This window comes from Natrix helvetica (assembly GCF_964273705.1).
Source record: "Natrix helvetica genome assembly, chromosome: 4".
NCBI classification, from domain to species: domain Eukaryota; kingdom Metazoa; phylum Chordata; class Lepidosauria; order Squamata; family Natricidae; genus Natrix; species Natrix helvetica.
The window spans coordinates 170,478,749-170,498,179 of record NC_138550.1 but is presented as its reverse complement, the minus strand read 5'-3'; the positions used below and the strand labels follow the sequence as shown (position 1 = coordinate 170,498,179).

The following is a 19,431-nucleotide window of genomic DNA, read 5'->3' as shown; positions in this document are numbered from 1 at the left end:
GAGGAGAAGAAGAAGAAGAAGAAGAAGAAGAAGAAGAAGAAGAAGAAGAAGAAGAAGAAGAAAGGGGGAGGAGGAGGAGGAGAAGAAGAAGAAGAAGAAGAAGAAAGGAAGGAGGAGGAGGAGGAGGAGAAGAAGAAGAAGAAGAAAGAGGAAGGAGGAGGAGGAGGAGGAGGAGGAGGAGAAGAAGAAGAAGAAGAAAGAGGAAGGAGGAGGAGGAGGAGGAGGAGGAGAGAAGAAGAAGAAGAAGAAGAAGAAGAAGAAGAAGAAGAAGAAGAAGAAGAAGATGAAGATGATGATGATTGTGATCGTAAGTCGAGGACTACCTGTAAAATAAGTGGCAAGAAAAGTCGTAAAATGGGCAAAACCCTCTTAGCAACATAAGGTTTGGGCTCCAATGTTTTCCGTAATTCGAGGGCTCCCTGTATTGGGGTGGCTGCAGTGTTAAAATCTGGTCCTGTCACTTTTTTCAGTGCTGTCCTCCCTCTGAACAGCCACTTAAGTGAATGGTTGTAAGTCAAGGACCGGAAGGGGGGGGGGGGGCATCAGCGTGGCTGATGAGAGATGGCTGGCCTCGACCCAGCATTCCATGGGGAAGAGGTGGGCCAGAATTGCTCTCCAGGGGGAAGCAGGAAGGGGTCCCCTTCCCACCACGTGGATACCCCCACCCTTCACCTGCAAAGACCCCGGCCGCCCTGCGCAGGGGGGCTTTGGGGCTCTTCAGGAAATTCACCGTACAAGACAGGAAGACCACAATCTTGTCCGGGTACCACAGAACCTGGAGAGAGAGAAAGGGGAGGGGGCTGCCCTGAGCCTCTTTGCAAGGGGAGAGCAGGGGGAAGGGGGAGGGAAGCGTTTGCAAGGAGGAAGACCCCCCCCCCGGGCAAAGAAGGTCGGAAGGCCTGCATTTCCCCCCCCCCCCGTCCTTTGGGGGAGAAATGGTGCCGTTCGACATAAGGGGGTGGGTACGCAAAGAAAGTGGATGATACCAATTCTGGCAGGGACCTTGGAGGTCTTCTAGTCCAATGCCCTGCCCAAGCAAGAGACCCTATAGCAGGGGTGTCCAAACTTGGGAACTTTAAGACTTGTGGACTTCAACTCCCAGAATTCCCCAGCCAGCTGGCTGGGGAATTCTGGGAGTTGAAGTCCACAAGTCTTAAAGTTCCCAAGTTTGGACACCCCTGCCCTATAGCATTTTCAGACAGGTGGCGATCCAATCTCTCCTTTAAAAAGCCTTCCAACTACAATTTCTGGTGGCAAGGTGTTCCACCGATTAATGGTCCTCACTGTTGGGAAATTCCTCCTTAATTCCAGGTTGCTTCTCTCCTTGATTAATTTCCATCCGTTGCTTCTTGTCTTCCTTCTGGTGCTTTGGAGAATAGGTTGACCCCCTCCCCAAATACTGAAATAGTGCAATTATGTCACCCCGAGTCCTTCTTTTCTCTAGACTGGATGTGCCCTTCAAATGTTCTTCCTATGTTTTAGCCTCCAGGCAAGTGGTGAAATCTAAAAATATTTCCTATGGGTTTTATAGGCGTGGCTTGCTGGGGGTCATGTGACTGAGTGGGTGTGGCTATATAATGATGTAACTGGGAGATCAAAAGACAGAAACTCGCTTTAACAATGTCCTGCTGGAGCAGGGTTGGACTAGATGACCTCTAGGTCCCTCCAGCCCTGGATTATCCTCTGAAGCTGCATCTAGTGCCAGGTTTGTAGTCCTTCCTTCCTCTCCTTCTTCCCTCCTTCCCTTTCTTTTTATTTCTTTTTCTTCTTCCTTCCTTCCTTTCCTTCTTCCTTCTCTTTCTTTCTCCTTTCTTTTTTTCTTTCTTTCTTTCCTTCCATTTCTTTCTTTTCTTTACTTTTAAAGTATTTTTTACTACCGGTTCTGTGAACTAATCATCTTAGTTGCTCTTTTTTTATACTTTTCTCAACATCTTTTTTGTAATGTGGTGACCAAAACTGGTGCAGGATTACCAGGAGAGGAGACACTGGATTTGAATTAAAGCATTATTCATTTCATTTTACGACCGTTCCCCAGTTGCTCGACTGGCTCAATCTCATTCCCGTGGCCATTCGAGGGCTCCTAAAGCCACCAAATTACGCCCCACTCCAGGACGGTGCTGAAACCAGCTGGCGGATCCCAGGGGAATTTTGTCAAAGGAGTAGGGGGGGGGGAGACTTCCTCGGAGAAGGGGTCCATCCCCCACCTACCAGGCTCTTGCAGATTTTGTCCAGGGCTTTTTGGCAGTCACAGAAGGGCAAGGTCAAAATTTGCAACCCGAGGTTCCAGGCCAGAAAGTTACTGCATCGGGCCAAAGTCCACTTGTAGGTCTGTGCCAGGGAGAAAGAGGGACAGGGAGGATTGTCAGGGCTCCCAATAGCATCCGAAAGTAAATCAGAGTCCGAGGCAAAAGATTCCTCAAAGTTCCAATTGATGAAGAGAGCCATGTTGGCACATCTGGGAAAATCCGAATCTGAAAGCTTCCCTGTTTCCCCACTCAGTTGAAAGTTCAAGATCTTGCCCCCCGCCCCCCACCAGTCCATCCCATGGTCCAATCTCCCATTGCCATGCTGGCAGTTCCACCCATCCAGCTCCGGTCAGGTGCAGAGGCGCAGAGACAAAGGATGACCTTGGCTTTCTAGAAAGAATATTGTTATGGCTACATAGCATCTAACTCCATACAATCGGCCCCTCCCATTTCCCCACCATAGAAAAGGCATAGTAGAATAATAGAAAGTGTGGCAGGCCAAAGATCCAAAAGAAAAGATGGCTGCAGGCCTGATAGGCAGGGTTCTCAGGCCAGATGTGCGACCCAGATGTGCGACCCAGATGTATTTCTATGTTCTTCTTGCAAGCCACTCGCCTTCAGCTCTCCCAGGTGTGTGGTTAAAGCAGCACTGCATTGGGGGATATCCAAGGGAAGTGTCCCCCATCCCAAGTGGCCTCTTGTCACCTCCCCCCGCCCAACGATCTTGGGGAGCAAGGCCAGGGTCTTAGGTCAATGCCCCCTGGCCCAGTGAGTTTACAACAGCCTCTCCGGAAACTTCTCCAGCCAGGAAGCTCTTACCTCGACCACTTGCTGGCTGGGGTCATACATGTGGAGGATGAAGGGTACCAAGTGTGTCAGGATCCGCTCCCGCATCTGAGCCTTATGCCGGACATTCACCCAAGGCAGCAGCTCCCCGAACAGTCGGACGGCCAGAGAGCGCTCCAGCTCTCGTTCCTGGACAGAAGGAGAAGAAGGCTGGGCGGGCAGAGGGGCACTGTGTCTTATGTGCCCTCCGGGAAGAAGCCAAGGGCACTGGGGGGATGGGGGTGTGAGACTAATTTTTTAAAAATGAAACGATAAAATAAATAAAAATCAAACATCCACATCTGTCTCTCCCAAGTCCTTGGGAAGAAGTCAGACGAAACTGTGAAATCCGGTCCCAACATCTGGCCGACTCTGGGACCAACCACAATATTAATAAAATAAAATAAAAATAAAAGAGGAATAATGAAAAGAACGGATCCATTAAAAGGAAAACAAGCCATCAAACGGTCAAAAGACTAATTTGGGGTTCCAACTCAGGGTGGCACAAGAATAAATAAAAAATGAGATCCAGACACCTGTAAGGAGAGAAGAAATATTTATTCCTAAAAGTAAAGATTTTGTCTTTTAGGGGCAGCTGTGCACTACTACAGATCCCCTCTTCTTTGGGGCAGCTCCTCAAATACTGGAATATTGCTATCATGTCCCCCCTGGTCAGGGGTGAAATCCAGCAGGTTCTGACCGGTTCTGGAGAACCGGTAGCGGAAATTTTGAGTAGTTCGGAGAACCAGCAAATTCCACCTCTGGCTGGCCCCAGGAGTGGGGTGGGGATGGGGATTTTGCACTATCCTTCCTTCCCCTGCCATGCCCATCAAGCCACGCTCACAGAACCATTTAAAAATTTGAATTTCATCACTTCCCCTAGTCCTTCTGTTCTCTAGACGAGGCAAACCCAATTCCTGCAATTGTTCTTCCTATGTTTTGGTCTCCAGGCCTTTAATCCTCTTAGTTGCTCTTCTCCGCACTTTTTCCCAAAGTCTCAACATCTTTTTTGTAATGCGGCGACCAAAACTGGGGGCAGGGTTCCAGGTTACTAAGGCTTTACAAACGGTACTAATGCTTCATGTGATTTTGATTCTATGCCTCTGTTTATACAACCAAGGATTGTATTTGCTAAATCCTAAAGCACCCGAGCAGCTCTCCCCAGAGATACATAGGGATTTCCCTCCAGCTCCCTGCAACCCCCAAGCCTTACGTCCTCCAGGAGAGGCCGGAGTTTCTTCGCGATGAGGACGCACAGGGAGCCCACGTAAAGCCTCCGCTGGTGTTGGCTCAGGATCTTGGGCAGCGCTCGGAGGGCGTCTCTCACCGTCTTCTCGTGAGCCTCGCTTAGACCTCTCAGCATTTTGGACACCAGCCCTTCCAGGGACCTCAGCTGCAAGGAGGGACATTTTGGGGGAAGGCAGACCCTAAAACCCCATCCTCAAAGACCACCCAGGGGACCCGACGCTTGGAGACCAAGGCGCTCTGAATCGGAATCAAATCAGGGGGGAAGGTCTCCCCGGTTCCCTTTCCAGCAGCTCTCCAAAACCATCATCCTCTTCTTTTAACGACCCCCTAATCCCTTGCAGGGTGGAGTCTGGAGCTGAGTATTTACTGGCCAGATGCCCTTCCTGTTGCCAATGTGGAGGTTTTTTTTGCAGCAGATATATTCTCCTTGAGAGAGAAATATCTGCCTCTACCTAGCATCAAACTCACAGCCCCCTGATTGTAAGGCCCCATAATCCCTTGCAGGGTGGAGTCTGGGTAACTGAATGGAGTTAGCAGAGCGTTTACTGGCCAGATGCCCTTCCTGTCGCCAATGCGGAGTTGTGTTTGGCAGATATATTCTGATGGAGCCCAGAGAGAGAAATATCTGCCTAGACTCGAACTCACAGCCTCCTGATGGTGAGGCGAGAGCTCCACCTCTAGACCACTGCAGCACTCGTCTTTTGCTATTCTAATGGTGGTGGGTTGATCCTACTATGCCCTAAAGGTCGCGTCCTGTTCTTAGAATTCTTAATCCCATCCTTTGGAGCTGAAGGGGTTCTATTTGTGAATAGGCTGGCCTGTTTCTTCATGGGCCCAAAACCTCTAAAGACTGCAGGCATCTGATGGGGGCTGCTAAGAAAGACTGCTGAGAAATGATGCTAAACTATATTTGGGTTTGCGGAAATACCATCCCAAGAAAACATAAACTAAGATTTGAAAGAGACACCTACAGCAAGAGAAAAAGAAAGGGAGAGAGAGGAGGAGAGGAAATGGAGGGAAGGAAGAAAGAGGTAAGGAGAGGAGGGTGGAAGGGGGAGAGAGGTAAGGGAAGAAGGAAGAGGAAGGAGAGGAGGAAGGAAGGAAGTAGAGAAGGGAGGGAGGGAGAAAAGAAAGGGAAAAGAAGGTGGTGTTACAACAGGAGGAAGGGATGGTAAATAAAGCAACCCAAATTGTATATTATGACCTATTAAATGGAATAACAAATGTATAAGAATGACAAATGTAAAGAAGAAGAATAACTATGTGAATGTATTCCTATAATTGTATGTAAGAGAATAAAAAATAAACTTTTCAAAAAAAAAAAGAAAGAAAGACTGGGGGCTGCTTTCTGCCTTTAAGAACATGTTTCTCCATTTCTCCTTTGGGAAAATGAGCTGGTGGGAACCACCTTTGACCCCCCCCTCCATCAGGACCCCCAATTTACCTTCTGCTTCTGCAGCGCCAGGTTTTCCAATCCCTGGAAGCTGAGCCAACGGACCACCGCTTGGGGGTCTGCTTGCCACTGATCCAGCTTGGCCATGACCCTCTTCTTGGGGATGAGCCGCATGGAAACCTTGCTGCAAAGAAACTTCCAGGCCATCCAGCATCAGACACGGACTGACAGTTGGCCCCGTACCTGTAGCCCCCTACAGCCAAGACCCCACTCCGGCGTTCCCTGCCCCATTGGCACTTCCAGGCCGCATAGGGAAAACAGAGCAAAGCCTCTGCCCTCGCACAGTAGCTTCTGGCCTGACCGTGGCTGCTGACGGCTACTAGAACTTCCAGTACCTTTGCAGGAGTTCCTTGGAAGGCGAAGGCGAGTCCCAGAGGGGATCAGCCCCCTTGATGGCATGCAGGACAGCGCCTGGCTAGGACAGCTAGAAGGGGATTTCTGTAGCTCAGGGCTGAATTGTGGGGTGTCCATGGTGCCCTCTTAGCTTGGTGGGATCATGACCCATCTAAGTAACGACTGTTCTGACCGAGGCTTCCCCAGCAGCACGAAGCTGGGTCCTCGTCCCAATAAACCCCTTTTATTGAATTGACAGTGAATTCCTCTCCAGCAAAGTCCTTCCTCTCCCTCAGTCTTTCCAGATAGTTCCCAATTACCGACCTTGATCAGGCTTGGAGAGTGGCCAGGCCGATATCTTTCAGATGCTGCAATATTTGGCAAGAATGCAGGATTGAACTAATTGTCTCCTGCAAACTCCACTCCCCTTTGGCTCCTCTTTTATTTCCTCTGGGAGGGGCCCTTAATCGTCCACCTGTGGCCTTACTCCCAAGTCGACCCTTGTTCTTTAGCTGTTCCCTTCCTCTGGCAGCTCTGCGCATGTGCACACTGGGAACAGGCTCCAGCTGTTCTTCTGCCCCACTGATCTCCGACTCCAAAGGCAGCTGATAACTGTCAGACGGCTCTGTCCCCTTCTCTGCGTCCGACACAGAGCCCTCATCAGAGCCTCCCCCAGACTCCAGGACTGGCCCAGGTTCCTCCCCAACCTCCTCACTGTCCGAATCCGCTGCCATGTCCACTGGTGGGCCACAACAATGACATTGGTGCTAGTAGGAGCAGGGATTACAGAGTCAAGGAGGAGGAAGAGGAAGAGGAGGACTGCTGTGGGATCCTTGGTCTTCTCTGAGCTTAGTGGTTTGCTTGCAGAAGTTTCATGACCCAGCTAGGTAACATCATCAGTGCTAGAGCTTCCAGGCACCAGTACCTGGCCTTGCCCTCCCGCAGGTCTTCCTTCTGCTTGGAAAGCCTATGCTCCTAGTCCTCAGTGAGGTGCTTCCGCTGAGCCTCCTTCTCAGTTCAGATCCAATTTGAACTGAGCCAGCTATTTTGCCAACCCTTTCTCGTAGTGGCTCCAACAACAGCTTCTTATTGGGACTCTAAGGAGCCCGGGCGGGCAGGCGAGTAATGGCTGGGAGGGGAGGGTGAGTGAAGCGCCCCTCGACTTGAGTGACACCCAGTTGGCCACACCCACCCAGCCACAGGACTACCTAGCCACGCCCACCCAGCCGGTCATTAGGCAGATCCTATTAGAGGTCTGCGGGATTTACAATTATGAATCTAGTGGTCCCTGAGGTCCGAAAGATTGGGAACTCCTGCCATAGACCCCATCTCAACTTACCCCTGCAAAGAGCGCCTTGGCAGTCAAAGCCCTCTCCTCCTCCTGGGCATCCAGGTGTGGGATGACCTCTGCCAGCAGCCCCAACAAATGATGGTTTGCGACAGTCGCCAGGATTCTGGGAAGACAAGAGTCCCCCCAAAACCACCAAGAGGTTACTTCCATTGGACAGGTGGGCTGATGGTTTCCTCGGGATCAGGAGCTCGGGAGCAGCTGCTTACCGTGCAAGGAGGACCACTCCTCTCAGATGTTCCTCCTTGTTGGAGAGCAGAGCCCAGCCCTTGTTCATCTCCATGCCTAGCAGGACCTTGTAGTTGTGGTCTCGGAGCATCAGGGTCCTCAGCGTATCCAGTGCGAACCTGCAGAGGCAGCACAAGGCTCAGGGAGAATTTATGATGTAGAAAAGATGTGGAGACTCTGGAAAGAGTGCAGAGAAGAGCAACGAAGAGGATTAGGGGACTGGAGTCTGAAACATATGAAGAAAGGTTGCAGGAACTGGGTATGTCTAGTTTAATGAAAAGAAGGACCACGGGAGACAGGATAGCAGTGTTCCAATATCTCAGGGGTTGCCACAAAGAAGAGGGAGTCAAACTATTCTCCAAAGCCCCTGAAAGTAGGATAAGAAGCAATGGGTGGAAACTAATCAAGGAGAGAAGCAACTTAGAACTATGGATGAATTTCCTGACAGTTAGAACAATTAATCAGTGGAACAGCTTGCCTCCAGAAGTTGTGAATGCCCCAACACTGGAAGTTTTTAAGATGATGTTGGATATCCATTTGTCTGAAATGGTGTAGGGTTTCCTTCCTAAGCAGGAGGTTGGACTAGAAGACCTTCAAGGTCCCTTCCAACTCTATAAAGGATCAGGTCTTTGAATATTTGAATGATAGGGGAAGGGGAAAAGGTGGGGGGTAAAATAGAGGTAGAAATAAGAGGGGGGAAAATAGCAAAAACAGATGTTAAGATAACACAATGGATGGTAGAACTATGAGAAAGTTTAGAATTGAAGGATAGTAGAAATTAGGTGTTAGTAAAACTAAAAATGAAAATGAAATATAATTACTAGGAATAATACTGTAATGTTTATTGGTATTGAATTGTATGACACCCAGGAATCAAACCATTCATGCAATGAGATGTATAAAAAAAAACATTCATTTTTTTAAAAAGGTCCCTTCTAACTCTATTATTCTATTCTATTATAGAAAGACCTTGATGGATCTTGAACAATGGGCAACTAAAGCAAGGTTTGAAACCTGGGCAGGAAAAGACAGGTACAGATCAGGGGAAACCTGGCTGAAAAACAGTAACTCTGAGAGGGAGCTTGGAGTCCCAGTTTACAATCCCTTAAACATGAGCAAGCCATGTGCGGCAGCAGCCAAAAAAACTAGCGTGATCCTTGGTTGTATAAACAAGAGGCATAGAATCAAAACTATGTGATTCGTACTGCTTTGAAAAGCCTTTGTAAAGCCACACTTGGAATCCTGCATCCAGTTTTGGTCACCACATTACCAAAAAGGATGTTGAGACTTTGGCAAAAGGGCAGAGAAGATTAAAGTCCTGGAGACAAAAACGTAAGAAGAATGATTGCAGGATTTGGGTATGTCTAGTCTAGACCAGGGGTGTCCAAACTTGGGAACTTTAAGACTTGTGGACTTCAACTCCCAGACTTCCCCAGCCTGGCTGGGGAATTCTGGGAGTTGAAGTCCACAAGTCTTAAAGTTCCCAAGTTTGGACACCCCTGGACTAGACAAAAGAAGGACTCGGGGGGGGACATAATAGCAGCCTTCCATTAACTGAGCAGCCACCACAAAGAAGAGGGGGTCAAATTAGTCTCCAAAGCATCAGAAGGCAGGACAAGAAAGAATGGATGGAAATTAACCAAAGCAACCTGGAATGAAGGTGAAACTTCCTAATAGTGAAGACAGTTAAACAGTGGAACAGCCTGCCTCCAGAAATTGTGCTTCATTATTGGAGGTTTTAAAGAAGAGACTGGAAAGTCACTTGTCTGAAACGGAATAGGGTCTCCTGCTTGACTAGGGGGTTGGGCTAGAAGACCTCCAGGGTCCCTTCCAGCGCTATTTTGATGGAAAGAAGATTTGGGGGAAACTTGTCTTCATTGGCGCCAAGTGAGAGCAGGCCAGACAGGCACATCTTAACTAGGGTGGTGGGGTGTCTCCCCTATATAATCACCTCACGTGTTCAGTGACCACATGTTTGCAGTGGAGGGGGGGTTGACCGTTAGCCCCGCCACTGGAGCAGGCTGTTTGCTGCGTCTGGCCTTCCTCCTCCTCCTCCTTCTCCTTCTCCTCCTCCTCCACCTCTTCCCCATAGCCTGGAAGCTGCACCAGGAAGTGGATCTGGGTCAGGATAGCCAGGAAGAGGGTGGGGTAGAAACCGTGGATGGCTCCTGAGCAGGTGAAGAGTTTCAACATTTCACCCAGCGCTCTCATGGCCTAGGAAAGAAGTAAAGACACAACGCTACCATGCATGGTGGTTGGTGCTCCCTGAGCTGGGTGCTTTCCTTGCAGATGTTTCATTACCCAACTAGGGAACATCATCAGTGGAAGAAGGGAGGGGAATGTTAGATACTTGCTCTAACTTTCCACCAAGGTCCTCTGTTCAGGCGGGAACAGAGGGGGAATCCCCTTTCTCGCAGGTTTGGCCTCCAGCCCTTTCGAGGGCCCACCTTGAGGACGGGTTTATTAACCCTGAGAGGTGGAGGAAGCGCAAATTAAGGGGTTTTTTAGTAAAATATTTTTTAAGAATTTGTAGGGATTCTGGGGTTGGGGGTGGGAGGAGGTCAGGAGCGATGACAGAGCCAGGTCATTAGGTGTGGTCGCGAGCGGAAGGAGTGGTAGGGAGGAGGAGGGGGAGGATACCGTTCCTATACAGGGCTCTTTGATTCCAACGGTCGTGGGGAGGGGCAGATGCGAGGACAGAAGAACATGCAGTCGGTTGGGAGACCGTGGGTGCTGGTTACACCCGGTCGCTTGTACCAACCCCCACGTTCTAGGTGGTCAGGAGCTGCAGACCCAGGGCCTGAGGCTGTTGTTATGCAATGCGAGGTCCGTTGTTAATAAGGCCCCCCTCATTCACGACCTAATTTTGGAGGGGGAGCCGGACCTTGCGGGAATAACGGAGACCTGGTTGGGCCACGAGGGAAGTGTACCCCTCGTGGAAATGTGCCCACCAGGCTACCGAGCATTTCACCAGCCTAGGGCCCAGGGAAGGGGCGGTGGGGTGGCAGCAATTATTCGGGAGGACTTAGAGCCGAGGGAGTCTACTGTGCCACAGACGTCCGGATGTGAATCCCTTGTTGTGAAATGGGGCCCTGGGAGACAGTTGGGCCTGCTGATAGTATACCTGGCTCCTCGCTATACATCAGCGGCCCTGCCTGAACTCCTCGAGCTGATCGCATCGGTGGCGGTTGAGACCCCCAAACTCTTGTTTCAGAGGCCGCGGGAGGCCCCTCTACAGGGCAGAGCAGAGGAATTTGGGAAATATCTGCAGGATAAAATCGCTCAAATCCGGAGGGATTGGGTCCCTGTCAGTGGTCCTACGGAGACGTCCGTGGCGAGTCTTGAGGATTCGACCTGGGAGGAGTTTGACTTGGTTGCCATCGAGGATTTGGACAGAATGCGTGGACGACTGCGACCCACCACATGTTTATTGGACCCGTGCCCCTCCTGGCTTGTACTGGCATCCTGGGAGGTTACACGAGACTGGCTCCTGGGCCTAGTGAACGCTTCGTTGGGCGAGGGGTCTCTCCCGGCCGCCTTGAAAGAGGCGGTGGTGAGACCCTTGCTCAAGAAGCCTTCCCTGGACCCTTTGGAGCTGGCCAATTATCGTCCTGTCTCCAACCTTCCCTTTCTGGCGAAGGTTGTAGAGAGTGTGGTGGCTTCTCAGTTTCCACGACATCTGGAGGAAAATGATTATCTAGACCCGCGCCAGTCCGGCTTCCGCCCCGGTCACAGCACGGAGACGGCCTTGGTCGCGTTGGTGGATGATCTCTGGAGGGCCAGAGATAGAGGTTGCTCCTCTATCCTGGTCCTATTAGACCTCTCGGCGGCTTTTGATACCATCGACCATGGTATCCTGCTGCGCCGGCTGGAGGGGTTAGGGGTCCGGGGCACCGTTCTGCGGTGGTTCGGCTCCTACCTTTCTGGCCGGACGCAGCGTGTGTTGGCAGGGGAGGAGAGGTCGACCCTACGCCCCCTTACTTGTGGGGTGCCACAGGGGTCGGTCCTCTCACCACTCCTGTTCAACACATATATGAAGCCGCTGGGTGAGATCATCCGTGGTTTCGGGGTGGGATATCATCTGTACGCTGATGATACTCAGCTGTACTTTTCCACCCCGAACCACCCCAACGAGGCCGTCGAAGTGATGTCCCGGTGTGTGGAAGCCGTACGGGTCTGGATGGATGACAACTGACTCAAACTCAACCCCTCCAAGACGGAGTGGCTGTGGGTACCGGCTCCCCGGTTCAGCCAATTAATTCCATCATTGGCCATCGGGGGCATTCAACTCGCCCCCGTGGAGCGGGCGCGCAATTTGGGCGTCCTCCTGGATGCCCGGCTGTCCATGGATGACCATGTGACAGCCATGGCAAGGGGGGCGTTCCACCAGGTTCGCCTGGTGCGCCAATTGCGCCCCCTACTGGACCGGGACGCCTTACGCACGGTCACTCATGCGCTGGTGACGTCTCGCTTGGACTACTGTAACACTCTCTACATGGGGCTTCCCTTGAAATGCACCCGGAGGCTACAGTTGGTCCAGAACGCAGCCGCGCGGGTAATTATGGGGAGTACTAGGTACTCCCATGTGACACCGTTCCTGCGCGAGCTGCACTGGCTTCCTGTGGTCTATCGGGTGCGTTTCAAGGTTTTGATAACGATCTTCAAAGCGCTCCATGGCTCAGGACCTAGTTATCTGCGGGATCGTATTCTGCCCCATACATCCCTGCGACCAATCCGCTCGCACAGAGAGGGTCTCCTCCAGGTGCCGTCCATCAGGCAGTGCCGGGGGGCGGCGCCTAGGAGTAGAGCCTTCTCTGTGGCGGGCCCAACCCTGTGGAATGACCTCCCCCCGGATATTAGGAATACCTCTGACCTCCGCTCCTTTCATATTAAGCTCAAGACCCACCTATTCCAAGTAGCTGGCCTGGCTCAACTTTGATCTAACTATATCGCTCCTGACGGGTTTTTATCTGGGATATTTTAATTGCATCTAATTAACTTAGGGTTTTTTAAACATTGTGTTTTTACTTGTTTTTATCTACCAGTTCACCTCCTCCTAGTATATGTTTTGTATATGTCTTGGTATATGTTTTTGGTATATGTATGTTTGTCTATATATTTATTTCCTATGTTTTGTTGTACGCCGCCCTGAGTCCTTCGGGAGAGGGTGCGGCTAAGAAATAAATATTTATTATTATTATTATTATTATTATTATTATTATTATTATTATTATTATTATTATTATTATTAATTCTATTGGTCGAAGGGTCTGACAGCTCCCTATAAAGGGGCTGCTGTCGGACTCAACCTTCGCTGGATTGTTCTCACTTGTTGTACTTAATAAAGAGCTGTTGTTACCGTTGAGCCTGTGTGTGCCTCTCCATTACCCAATCTAACAGGGGGGTTGTGGGATGGGGAGGAGGAGGAGGAGGAGGCGACTGTGGAGTTCTTAGTGCCCTCTAAGCTTGATTGTTTTCTAGATAGATAGATAGATAGATAGATAGATAGATAGATAGATAGAGATAGACAGACAGACAGACAGACAGACAGACAGATAGATACAGTAGATAGATAGATAGATAGATAGATAGATAGATAGATAGATAGATAGATGATAGAGATTATGATTGATAGATAGATAGATAGATAGATAGATAGATAGATAGATAGATAGATAGATAGATAGATATGGCTGTAAATAGCTAGACAGTTAGATAGATAGAGATAGATAGAGATGGATGTAGATAGATAGATGGATGGATAGACAGACAGACAGACAGATAGATATGGCTGTAGATAGCTAGACAGATAGATAGAGATAGATAGAGATGGATGTAGATAGATACATAGATAGATGGATAGATAGGTAGATAGGTAGGTAGATAGGCAGATAGATAGATAGATAGATAGATAGATAGATAGATAGATAGATAGATAGATGATAGATAGATAGATAAATAGATAGGGATATAGATAGATAGATAGATAGATAGATAGATAGATGGATGGATGGATGGATGGATGGATGGATGGATGGATGGATGGATGGATGGACAGATGGACTAACTGACTGACTGATTTTTCACCACTGGAAGCTTTCAAGAAGAGACTGGACTGCCATCTGTCAGAAATGAGGTAGGCCTAGGGCTTATTTTCCAGTTGTGTCCTATTGCCGTGGAAACACCGTATCTAGCTAATCATGCTTGCAAGGACCTGGGATTGTAGCCTTAAAAGTCCTGTCCTTTTAGCCTTCCTAGGGGAGGTCATGCTCTGGTCTCGTCTACTTCGCAGGGCTGACACTTACTGCCAAAGGAGCCAGCCACTCCTCATAACCGGCACCATCTCCGGCGCTGCAGCTGTGCTCGGGCAGGCTGGCTCTTCTTTTCAACTCTCGGAGCAAGTACCACATCACTTTGGTGTTGGTCTCCGGGACTGTGCAAAGACCTTTCCACATTTCGGAGGCTGTGCTGTGAAACGGAAGCGTGGACAGGTGTGACTTCACCCACAGGCTGCGATGGGTGAGGGAAGCAGCTTGTCAGGCCTGCAGCCCTCTTTCCTTTTGGGTCTCTGGCCTGCCACACTTTCTGTTATTCTACTATGCATTTTCTATGGTGGGAAAATGGGAGGGGGGATTGTACGGAGTGAGATGCCATGTAGCCATAACACAATTCTTTCTAGAAAGCCAAGGTCATCCTTTGTCTTTGCACCTCTGCACCTGAACAGGAACTGGATGGGTAGAAGCTGCCAGGGTGGCAGGGGGAGATTGGACCGTGGGATGGGCTTGTGTGTTAGTGTGGGGGCAAGATCTTGAACTTTCAACTGGGTGGGGGAAACCGGGAAGCTTTCAGGTTCGGGTTTCCCCAGATGTGCCAACGTGGCTCTCTTAATAATTTGGAACTTTGAGCAATACTTTGCCTTGGACTGATTTATTTTTGGATGCTCTTTGGAACCCTGACACAGCTTGCCTTCAGGTGTTGTGGGAACTTCATCTCTGGAAACTTTCAAGAAGAGACTGAACAGTCACTTGTCTGAAATGAAATGGTGTAGGGCCGTGATGGCGATCCTATGGCATGCGTGCCGGAAGTGGGACGCAGAACCATCTCTCTGGTCATGCCAGCTGTCACCAATTGCTCTTCTGGGTTCCAGTACACTACCTGGTCTCTGCACGCATGGGAGGGCTGGAAACTGGAAGAGCAGCTCCCCAGCATACTTGTGTATGCCGGAAAGCTGAGCTTCTGGTTTCCGGTACGTGCATGCATGCCAACCAGCTGGTCTTCAGTGCACATGCGTGTCAGAGACCAAAAGACTAGGTTTTTGGCATGCATGCCCGCGCTGGAAACTGGAAGCCCAGCTTCCGAGCGTGTGCATGCGTGCTGGGGAGGTGCTTCCCCACTGGCAGGCTCCCATTTCGGGACTTGGTGCCGAAAAGGTTCGCCAACACTGGTGTAGGGTCTCCTGCTTGGTTGGGGGGGTTGGACTAAATGACCTACGAGGTCCCTTCCTACTCTGTTATTCTGTTATTCTAATCAGCGGAACCTGATAATCTTTGTGAGCTGTCACCATTTTTGTTTACAAAATTTATTGTATTCTTTCAAATTCTTTGGCCTTACTGAAAGAAAAGGTCCAAAGTCACACTACGGAACGCAGCCCACAAAGTCAGGGAGTGTAACTCAAGTAATGTGTTGGCACCTAACTGGACTCTCACAGATAAGCAGGTTGGAAGATGGGAACAAGGAAAAAGTAAACCATGTGCTTTGGGCGCGAAAATCCCAGATCCGGCTTTGCTTCTGCTGTAACAACTTGGCTTTAGTAAAGTGTACTTTCGAACGGTCCCGAGAGCCATTCTTTTCTAACTGACCAGGTTGGGACAGCTGGCAGACACACAGCTGACAATGCCTGGAGGGGATCCTATTCTCTGGTGAGCATGACAGGCGCATCGGAAAGCCCAGGGAACTGGGTGGGTAGCCAGTTGCTTGGACTGCTAATTGTGGACCTCCCCTTCCAAGATGCAGGCCAGTCAGGCAACAGGGTCGTACCTGTTGCAGGGCAGGGAGTGTTTCAAGAGGCTGGAGACCACGTCTTCAGGGGACACCTCGGCTAGAGAAGTAACAACGTTCAACGCCGCCCTCCGAGCTCTGCCCACCGGGATACTGCTGATCTCCCAATACAGCTGTTCCACTATTTCTGAGACCTGGAGAAGAATGATGGAAGAGAGAGATGGGTACAGGACCACAAGTCGGGGGAATCGGGAGTTTCATCAAGGACCCTGTTGAGGTTCTCCAGAAACCTTCAGAAGTTCTTCTTCTGAGACCAGGTTCTAGCAGCTCCCACGATCCAAAGCTTGGGAGGAACCACTTTATGCTGCTTTGGTAAGATCACATCTGGAATACTGCATCCAGTTTTGGTTGCCATGATGTGAAAAAAGATGTGGAGACTCTGGAAAGAGTGCAGAGAAGAGCAACAAAGAGGATTAGGGGAATGGAGGCTGAAACACATGAAGAACGGTTGAAGGAACTGGGTATGTCTAGTGTCAGACCTGCAGCCATTTTTTCTTTTGGATCTTTGGCCGGCCACACTTTCTATTCTCCTATTATGCCTTTTCTATGGTGGGAAAATGGGAGGGGGGGATTGTATGGAGTTAGATGCGATGTAATCAAAACAAAGTTCTTTCTAGAAAGCCAAGGTCATCCTTTCTCTTTGCACCTCTGCACCTGACCGGAACTGGATGGGTGGAAGCTGTCACCGTGGCAGTGGGAGATTGGACCGTGTGATGGGCTGGTGGGTGGGGTGGGGGCAAGATCTTGAACTTTCAACCGGGTGGGGAAAACAGGGAAGCTTTCAGATTCGGGGTTCCCCAGATGTGCCAAAGTGGCTCTCTTGATACATTGGAACTTTTAGCAATGCTTTGCCTCGAACTCTGATTTAGTTTTGGATGCTGTTTGGAAACCTGATATCTAGTTTAATTAAAAGAAGGACTAGGGGAGACATGATAGCAGTGTTCCAATATCTCAGGGGTTCCCACAAAGAAGGAGTCAAACTATTCTCCAAGGCACCTGAGGGTAGAACAAGAAGCAATGGGTGGAAACTAATCAAGGAGAGAAGCAGCTTAGGAGAAATTTCCTGACAGTTAGAACAATTAATCAGTGGAACAGAAGTTGCCTCCAGAAGTTGTGAATGCCCCAACACTGGAAGTCTTTAAGATGATGTTGGATAGCCATTTGTCTGAAATGGTTTAGGGTTTCCTGCCTAGGCAGGGGGTTGGACTAGAAGCCCTCCAAGGTCCCTTCCAACTCTGCTATTGTATTGTATTAATCAAGGACGGAAGCAACCTAGAACTAAGGAAAAACTTCCTGATAGTGAGAACAATTAACCAGTGGAACAGCTTGCCTCCAGAAGTTGTGGGTGCTTCATTACTGGGCTTTTTTAAAGAGACTGGGCAGCCATTTGTCTGAAATGATATAGGATTTCTTGCCTAAGCAGGGGGTTGGACTAGAAGACCTCCAAGGTCCCTTCCAACTCTGTTATTCTATTCTATTCCATTCTATTCTCGCTGGGGACACTCTCTTCTGGCTGGCTCATTCTTTAAGGAGCCTCTCACCTTCTCCTTCAAATCACTTTTCTGTTCGTGCAAAATCAGGGTGAGTTTCACTGCAGTTGCATTCAGGAGGGACTTCTGACAGGTCTTCAGGCTGCCCACCGTGGACAGCAGGATGTCCACAGGAGAGACACAGCCAGGGGTGACCTCTGGGCCCTGCAATAAACCAGAAGAAAGATTTTGAAATGGATGGGGATTCCAGGTAGTCCTCAACTTACGACCTCAATTGAGCACATAGCTTTTGTTAATAAGCGAGACGTTTGTTCAGTGAGTCCTGCCTCATTTTACAACCTTTCTTGCCACAGTGGTTAAGTGAATGACTGCAGTTCATAAGATGGTTGTTAAGTGAATGGCTTCCCGAGAAGATTACATCAGCCAGTAAGGCTCAAAAAAGCCTGGGAGACAGACAGCTTACAAAGTTAGCTAAGACCCCCATCCCCTAGGAGTCAAACCCCCAATCAGAGTACACCTCTTACCCAGGAGCAGGAAGCTCTGAGGTGGGTCCCAGAGAGGGCATGAAACCAGTGCACTCCTAGCATCCTATAGGAAGTTAAAATCCACCCCTCTCCTAGAAGAATGAAATATCCTGGGAAATACTGAAAAGTCAAAATATTATATTTCCCTGGATCAGAAATGGAGAAACATGTTTTTTAGGCAGGAAGCAGACTCTTAATAGCCCCCATCTTTGTCCAAGGGCCATTAAAGGCCTGCACCTTTCTATTCTACATAACAAAGATATCCCCCTTCAGCTCCAGGGTGATGGGGTTAAGGCATGATAGGATTAGCCCTTGACCCATCTCACCACAGGGCACCTGGGAAGAAGCAATGCTCAACCAAACGTGGCTCACAGCCTAGAGAATTGCCCCTGCATGGCCCCCACGGGAGCCTGACAACCAATCAGAAGACAAGCGCAAGATCAAAGGCCAGAGAGGGCATAAAACTAGGAACTTTCAGCATCTCTGCCCCTTTTTCTTCTTCACCCAACATCTGGAAGCATCTGGTGCCCCCTTGTCTGCTCAGGAGCTCGAGCCATGTGGTCCTGTCCACCATTAAACCATCTTTCCAAGCAGCCTCCATGTTTCCAGTGTCTTTTTCCCCACTTGGAACTGAACCCAGGAGGACGTTTCTTCCAACAGGATTATGGGGTCCTTAAAAGAAGAAGAAGATGATGATAGGAAGCAGTAGGGACACTCAGGGACAAGCATATCCCAGGAGAAATACGGATACCTGGGAGTCTTCCTCTTCCTCCACCTGGGTCAGGCAGGTGACTCCTAACGGCCCCAGGTCCATTCCTTCTCCAGAGGATTTTGGAACTTTAGCCTTCCGTTCTTCCTGCACCTGAGCAGGTGCCTCCTGATCCACCAGGCTCTGGTCTTCCACCCGTTCTCCCAAAGCGGAACCGTTGGGCTCTGACATCTTCTCCATCTTTGGTTCCTGATCACAGAAGACGTGGTCATCCAGAGAGAGGAGGAGGTCTGGTTTAACACTATCGAACGCAACCTGGACTCCAACAGAGTCTGTGCTTGGTTTGGTTGTTTCCGTCCTTGCGTTGAGCTCGTCTGCATGGCTGGACATTTTTGAAGGCCTTCTCCTCAGATTTCTTCTGCAGGACTTGGAAGAAGACTTCTTCCCGCAAGAGGTGAAGGGTAGGCCGAGCGGAAGAGAGCGGAGGAGCTTATCTCCAGACACGGGATGGTCAACAGTCCCTGGGAGGCCACAGAAGTTTCTCCAGGAGCGATAAGAAGGTCTTCCCTCTCTCAATAAATTTAATCTATTGACCTATGCAAAAAATGAAGAAGAAAAAGGAGCAGGAGAAGGAAGACATAACTAACACTCTCTCCATTTGGAAGAATAAAGAACATTCGTAGTTCAGGGTTGAAATGAGGGTCCTTGGTACTCCCTGAGCTAGGTTGTTGTTGTTGTTGTTGTTGTTGTTGTTGTTGTTGTTTTTGCAGATATTTTATTACCCAACTACGTAATATCATGAGTGTTGCGATTTATGGAAGTGAGGAGGAGGAGGAGGAGGGTGAGGACTGTGGAGTCCTTGGTGCTTTCTGAGCTTGGTTGTTTTCTTGTAGACATTTCATGACCGAACTAGGTAACAGCATCAGTGTTAGAAGGGAGTGGGGTTCGTGGAGAGAAGGAGCAGGAGGA

The 19,431-nt window shown here is 49.5% G+C and overlaps 1 protein-coding gene across 1 annotated transcript; it reads right to left on the bottom strand.

The window, feature by feature from the left end:
- Nucleotides 1-369: 369 nt before the first annotated feature.
- Nucleotides 370-18,852, bottom strand: MROH6 (maestro heat like repeat family member 6; the record flags this gene model as incomplete). Its single annotated transcript, XM_081953249.1, has 14 exons — nucleotides 370-419; nucleotides 673-775; nucleotides 2,209-2,328; nucleotides 3,066-3,221; nucleotides 4,285-4,464; nucleotides 5,764-5,907; nucleotides 7,445-7,559; nucleotides 7,663-7,800; nucleotides 8,781-8,785; nucleotides 9,761-9,895; nucleotides 13,987-14,149; nucleotides 15,719-15,873; nucleotides 17,281-17,433; nucleotides 18,505-18,852. 14 exons carry the CDS (start codon nucleotides 18,850-18,852, stop codon nucleotides 370-372), a joined length of 1,965 nt encoding a protein of 654 aa, XP_081809375.1.
- Nucleotides 18,853-19,431: the final 579 nt, after the last annotated feature.